General features: G+C 46.9%; 1 protein-coding gene across 1 annotated transcript in view; it reads left to right on the top strand.

Annotated features, from left to right (window-relative positions):
• Positions 1-2,182: 2,182 nt before the first annotated feature.
• T265_01850 (hypothetical protein) overlaps positions 2,183-7,146 on the top strand; it is a gene marked incomplete at both ends in the record, with an annotated part of 54,555 nt that continues 49,591 nt past the window's right edge. The window contains 4 exons of the mRNA XM_009165960.1: positions 2,183-2,314; positions 4,674-4,849; positions 4,882-5,053; positions 5,090-5,452. Of these exons, the coding sequence (XP_009164224.1) occupies positions 2,183-2,314; positions 4,674-4,849; positions 4,882-5,053; positions 5,090-5,452 (843 nt within the window). The remainder of the gene's footprint in view (positions 2,315-4,673; positions 4,850-4,881; positions 5,054-5,089; positions 5,453-7,146) is intronic.

Raw genomic sequence — 7,146 nt, 5'->3', positions numbered from 1 at the left:
GAATAACTCTGTCAGCTCTATTCATTGTCCAGTGCTTTGCTTTGGCTGGATTTAACTAACCCTAGCCCGACCGAAGCCTTATTTCCTCGCTGTTCAGAACAATTCTGCATCATCTGATCACACGCAGTGCTCGCATATCAAATGGTGGGTCTGAAGATGCGCTCTGAATGAAATGCTTGTTTGGTTCCACATCCCACTCATTCACACACACAACACTGGTGCGCTTCTACTTGACACGTTGGTTCGCGCCAGTGCTCTGTCGCCGTTTAGCCGTGGTACATAGGCTCTGAACATCTCCATTCTACTCCTATAGCCTGAAGGGTAGTTGCCGTTTCATTCGCTTCCGCGACCTGCCTCTTCCCGTGGCTGTTTGATTCTCGCTTGTTCGAAATGACTCAATTGTTTTACTGGCCTAGCTTTTCCCAAGATCGGGATAAAATATCTGGTAACCAGGGTTATTCATTATTGCACAACCCGCAATTATGACTGCCTGTTAGCTCGTCACCCTGCACATCTGGTAGCACGCACGAGGGATGAAAGCCTCATGTGGTGAACGGGTACGCACTGCAGAGAGGGTCGCCCTGTTTCACCATGGTGCGTTCGTATGCCCGCTACCCCTCCAGTAGCGTGGGTGCATCGCCCATCTCCGGTGATTCTGAGCCTGGCCTTTAATTAAAGAAAACCGTGAAACAGCAACGCTGTTGTTTGTCCGTAGCTGGATCGGACTTGCTCCGGTCGTCACTCGTCACGCCACACCGAAAAACACAAGCGAATGACAGCTGTACTCTTGTTTGATTTAAAAAGTAAATATGCATGGTGTAGCCTGCAGTTACTGCGTGAGGCCCACGGCTAACTCCGGCGTGCAAGGAGCGGCCGTTTTTACCTTAGTTGGGATGCACCACCACTTCATCTTCCAGACACAACACACACCACCTTCCCACAAGTTCTCTGAAGAAATCATATACACATAAGATGCCGATTCCTTACTAATTCCTGACTACCAACAGCAACATCCAGTGCCTAACGGTTGTTTTCGCCATGCACCATTCGTTTTTTGGAGCTAACAGCAATGACTCAACGACTGGTGACAATTACTACTGCCTCCTTATTAGGTTGACGCAGTAGATTTCTGCCAGGAGGCGCTCAGGCATGGAAAAATGCATGTGCAAAGGGTCACGCATTCCCATGTTCACCATTGGTACGACACGTCCGGAAAGCAGGTGAGTTGGTGGAGCTCACCCAACACGGCTTAACAACATAAGACCAGCGGAGCGGGCCTAATTATTCACGGCCGGAACACCGCCATTAGCTGTACAGAACGGCCACATTTGTTCAGTTATTCATCCTATATATTTGCGCATAAGCTCTGTATGTTTTGTCCTGACAATACAGCCGTGTCTCGAGTTTCTCTGCTTTCTACTTATCGCGTAGTCTGGCAGGCTCAGTGCAGGCGTAATCAATAGACGACCACCCAAGATACAACAATTTCTTTTAAACTGCAGCCCGTATCCATTATTTCGGAAGCTGTTCCTCAAGCGCTCACTGTTCCCGTCCATACTAACCTCCTCTGTGCACAACGGAGACTATTTTGGATTCTTTTCGAGAGCTGCAAACTACCGCCATGTAATCGCCCGTTTCGACTAGTCCAACGGATGGCCTCCCTGCTAGCCACCTCGACGACAATGTCTGTAACTTCCGAAATTTTGGGCACCTAATCTGCCTTAACTTCCGAAATTTTGGGCACCTAATCTGGTTTAGCTAGCACTTGTTTTCTAAGCCAGGAAACGATTACACCACTTCCTGGGTTCATTTACTTTACTGCAGTCCTCTTTTTGAGTTTTTTCTATTGACACCTTTTTGTCTGATGCATGCTAGCATTCAACAACTGCTACTGCTCTACCCTATTCCTTCCTCGTTCCACCGAGCTTCGAAATTTGGCTGTATTAGCCCAGACGCCCCGCACAGCTGTTATTCATTTAATCTGTCTGGCCCCCGGTCTACAGTCAGACGGTCCTCCAACTGAAGGCAAGTTACCCGGGATCCTGCATCGGCCTGACTCCTTCTCTGACGATCTTCTAGCCTAACCCAGATCCGGCTGTCGCGGAAACGTTTCTCCCCTCTCCGATCACGGCATCCTTGACGTTCGTTAAGGGCTGTTCGTAAACCGATATCTGTCAGTGCAATGGTGGCATGGCGCTGCAATACCCTGTGTGATGCCGATCCAGTAGCTAATTTCCTCAGAATCTCCTCCGCAACCTCTCGCTTGCTCGGGCCTGCAATTACTATTACCTGTCATCGAACGCCTCTTGGACAAGTTCATTTTAACCCGATGAAACTTTCGTTCGTTTGGTCAACCTAGTTTTCTTCTGCAATTTTGGCCTACCTCTCCCACAAGTTCATTTCCATATATGGCATTTGTTTGGCCCCATGCATTAGCACTATCTCCCAATCGAACCTATTCTTTGCACTGGTCAAACCTTATACCCTCTGTCATTTTTATTTTTTCGGTTTCCGCAATTTCTACACCGACCTCTTGAACGCCGCCGTAAATAATCAGAAGCTGCCGGCGCCACTGACATTTCAGAAGTCTCCATCGTGATCCCGTGTGATATACTTGCGGATCGCTAAGAAATCTCAGTCGTTTTGTCTTGTACTAGTGTCTGCCGGCCATTTTTTTAGGGCTCCCTGCTGCGGGAAAGTACCTGCGGAAGATGCCCTCAAAGTTCCACGTCAAATTTTCGCTGAAAAATTTAGCACGTGCCCTCTTTATGTCCCCAGGTATCCGGCAAAATTTTGCCACATCATACTATCTACATTCACATCACATGTTACAAGCAGCAATTCGGCACAAAGGCGAATTAAACTGACTTTTCCCGCTGCTCATGTGCTTTCGTTCCACCAAAGAACTACCACCGTTGTAGGTCTCCTGCACCCCTTTCATAGTCTACAGAAAGTCTTCGCTGTGTATCTATTTTCCCCGTCTCATCCGAAACAGCTAAAATTTGTCTGGCTTGCTTGGCTGAGGCGTGAAAAATGTATGCCTTAGAACATCCGGTGACAGGCCAAAACAAAGCTGTCCCCTCTTCAAGGCCCATCCTGAACAGGTGGGTTATCGCAATTCAGTTTACCCCGATGAAGGCTGTCATACTCGCACCTACATCTCCTCCAAGCTGAAGCCCAGGGTAGTCTTGTCAATATTCCAGACAGCCTGGCCACTCAGGTGGTTGATGTAAGTGGGAGCTGTGAAGGACCTCCTACTCTCCTGCGTTGGATAAACTGAAAAACAGGCCTTCTTAATAAGTTCTCAACGCTTACTCATCCCACGATTTTACAAAAGGAATATTTCGACTCCTCCTGCTTCTAATAACTCCCCCCAGTTCCATTCCTTCATCCGCCGGTGTTCCCACGCCATAGTGTATCAATGAGATATCGATCCAATCCAGATTTTCCTTTCCTTGAGCATTTAGCGCGAACATTCAGCGCTATCTTGCTTCTCCCAGTATCGCAAAGGTTCCGGCCCGACAATGTTTATGTATCTCAGCCGCCATGTGAATCCATGTCCATCTGAGAGATCAGACCCGAACAGTTTGTCTTCAGAATCGCGTACATTTTCCACTTGTCGATCCCATCTCCAGTATGCAAGCTGTGACTGATGAGTATACTTGACCATGGAAGTTGCGAAATTTTGTGGCAGAAAAAGGATATCAAGAAACTTGACCCATTAGGGTGTATGTTCCACCTGCAAAACTGGAACCGGTCGAGCTGGACCTACTCGTTGGTGAATCATAGAAAATAACAGAAGAACGGCTCGTATGATCAAATTTTTTATATGAATGAATTGGCTGTATTAATCACAGCTCTGTTCTGTTCCTAAGATAAGAAAACCTATGAAAAATAGAGAGGAGTACCGTAATGTTTTGAAAACGCGCGGTAAACTTTTTCGGTCTCACATCTGTCTGTGATATTCGCTTCTCTTAACCGAACCCCTTGGGCTTCGATCACAATGATTATTCGGGGCCAACTTTTTTCAGCCCAAACTTAGCACACTAAGGTTTGTTCAAGCACAGCGTGGCTTATTCAACTGGGGGCGATTATCCTTGCTTGGTGGTTTGGTTCAGCTCTTCATGAACGGATATGGGTGATTTTCAAAACTTTAAGGTGAGCTGTGGTAGTCTACATACTCAGAGTCCATTAATGGTGCCCGATGAATCCCCACTAGCATTCCTGGTCATTTTTAGAAGGTTTCGTTGCCGCACGCTGCTCTCGATTATTCAGTATTCGTTGACAAACAAGCACATAGCTGTTCCCGTTTAAGTCCCTATACCTCGCGTGGTTTTGTGATACATATGTCACTGCTGTTTGATCCGTCAAATTTTTATATTTGTTTGATTTTACCTCTGAGTTTGCGGTCATGATGCTGTCCCAGCGTATCCATGGCGTTGAAGTTCCAGAGATTTGTAGCTATCCAAGCGAGCCTTTAGGTTACTGACAACATTTTCGCCCTATTTATGTTCTGGTAAACCGCATCCCCTCATCCGTCTGTAATGGGAAGTGCGACTAAAGTTGTTCATTCACTTCTGCAGGAACAAGTCTGAAGGCGAAACAATTTTGTTTATTTTTTATGGCTTATATGAGCTCCGACTAGTCTCTCCCAAAAAACCTTTTTCTTGTAGTTCGAGGATACTATCCCAGACCTGTCTCCAGAAACCCAGTTGAACTTTCGGAAATTTTTGCAAGTTGCCGGGATTGAAAACATGCTAATGAACGATGGCAGAAGGATATCTGACACGGAGGTCCTTAATGAGATCAGAAAGGAAGTAGCTATGCTTTCCAGAGGTGAAACGGAGGAGTAAGTTCTTTCGTCTATTATTTATTTGTTAGACGAACTACTCTGATCCCTGCGTGCATCAACGGGGATGCCGAAACAGTGAAATCACTCCTGCTTTCTGGGGAGTATAATGTCAACGAAGTTGCACCTAATGGCGAAACCGCTCTAACCCGTGCAGTTTCAGCAAACGCCATACGAATAGTCGAACTCCTATTGAAACATGGGGTAAATTAGCTTATTTCTTACTTACATTTTCTTAAGGCGGACCCCAACTTCACGGGTAAAAAAGTTGAATGTACTCCTTTGATGGAGGCTGCTAGTGCTGGCTACACGGATATTGTTCGTCTGCTTTTGGAGTACGGGGCATGTGTAAGTCAAGAATCGAATACGGGGAACACGGCCTTGCATTATGCTGCAACCGCCGGTCACTTGGAATGCGTGTGCTTACTGCTGCAGTACAACAGTCCAATGGAGGTGCAAAATGAAACTGGACACACACCCCTTATGGAGGCTACAAGCAATGGACACATTGATGTTGCGCGTTGCCTCATCAAGCACGGTTGCGACATCAATACTCATTCTAAAGAGTTCAAAGAATCGGCTCTCACGCTGGCCAGCTACAAAGTGAGTCATTGCTATTAGTCTTCCATGTATCGTGGGGTTTCTGCCATAAGAGCGTATTTTTTGTCACCTGAGTTCTGAACAGTTGTCCGAAAACTCAACATCTTACGGCGCCATACTCGTCCACATTTGGCACAATTAGTCCGATATAATCATTATGCTAAACAATGTTCATCTATCTTATAGTGTCTTATAGTGTGGCTCTTCTATCATTCATGTGTAATCTATCCACTGTCGGAGCCCAGAGCTTGAGATTCTTTTTTGCATGGGTTACGGAGTGTCTGATTCGCTGGTAAACTGTTGATTACGTTGTTCGTTGAATAAAAAGTCAACTGCCGCCCTCCACTGGGTCATACTTTTGAGGCTTTTTCAACATCTTTCGACAGAAACATCAAAAACAGCCGAGCAATCCAAGCGAACATCCTGAAGGGTCAATTATCTAATGCGGTTTACGGTGAGAACAGGACTGATGGTTCACAGTCAGTCCTGGAATAATGGTGTACCACCCTTTTGTCATGACTGTAACTCATCACCAGTCTAACATTTTGGAGCGATACAGCCATTTTCGATAGGTTACTCTTCGCAATAACCGTAAATCCACCTATGTTCTGTGACGACACTGCATCCAGGGGCTTACCTGCTATTCGGATTTCTGATTAAGGCTGACGTGCTCCCCGAGATTCAGCGCTTAGCTCTATTTGGTTGCGCCGTTCCAGGAACGTATCGCCAAACATCTTGCAGGGTGCTAGACAGTACCTTCCAGGAAGTGTCGACGTCAGGATACATACATTTCAAAATGGGCTTCAGTAAGTGGTTACGGTTGACCTGCTTCGCGCCAGGCTCCTAGAGCCTCTCAATGACCTGAAAAATGCAACGGAAAGTAGCAATGAATAAACGCGTGTTCCGAATCCACATAAGTATTCCCGACTAGCAACAATCAATTACAGCTCTATGCCGCCCATAGCTAGAGGTGTCGTGGTCTATTCATGTTAGAAGTTGGCTCACGCGGAAAGCACCATGTGGCCGAGTGACTCCGATGGTTTCGGAAGTTAGTACTGCACAGAAACTGTCCGTGGTCAGCATATAACTGGGGCGTGATGGCTCAGTGGTTAGAGCCCAAATTTACTGACCGGGAGATCCGTGCTTCGAACCCGACCTCTGCGTTTCCACTTCCCCTGTCTAGGCTTGGGCGACTCGGCAGTATTCCAGCTCTCGTGCTTTCCTCTGGTGGCATGGCAGCTAGGCATCGCGAGTGTTACAGATGAACGAGTTTTTATTTACATACCTGCAGTAAGCTTTCGTCAGTGTCCGAGCGTCTCGACTTCAATCCAAGACGACCACCCAGTTGAGCCTCAGCAACGCTAAGTTTACCCAGTTCCGTTTCATATCCCCGGCAACCACAACATCTTAGCTCAAATTTATACACGAATTGTGTTTTGACAGGAGATTCGACTGATTCCTGTCGAATCTCGTGTATGTTGATCCGCTTCAACTGAATGTGCTGCCCCGGGCTGCCTCATGTTCCACTTGGTACGATGTCGGCGCCTACATCTTCAGGAATCTCCAAATCAGTCCTCAAGCCTGGACACCCAGTCTATCTGGCCGCGTTCAATGTCCGCACTCTGAAGCAAGCAGGACAACAAGCTGCTCTTGCACTCACACTGGACTCACTTGGCATTGATGTGTGCTGTGTCTCA

This window comes from Opisthorchis viverrini (assembly GCF_000715545.1).
Source record: "Opisthorchis viverrini unplaced genomic scaffold opera_v5_20, whole genome shotgun sequence".
In the NCBI taxonomy this organism is placed as follows: domain Eukaryota; kingdom Metazoa; phylum Platyhelminthes; class Trematoda; order Opisthorchiida; family Opisthorchiidae; genus Opisthorchis; species Opisthorchis viverrini.
This window is presented reverse-complemented; position numbering and strand designations above follow the sequence as displayed.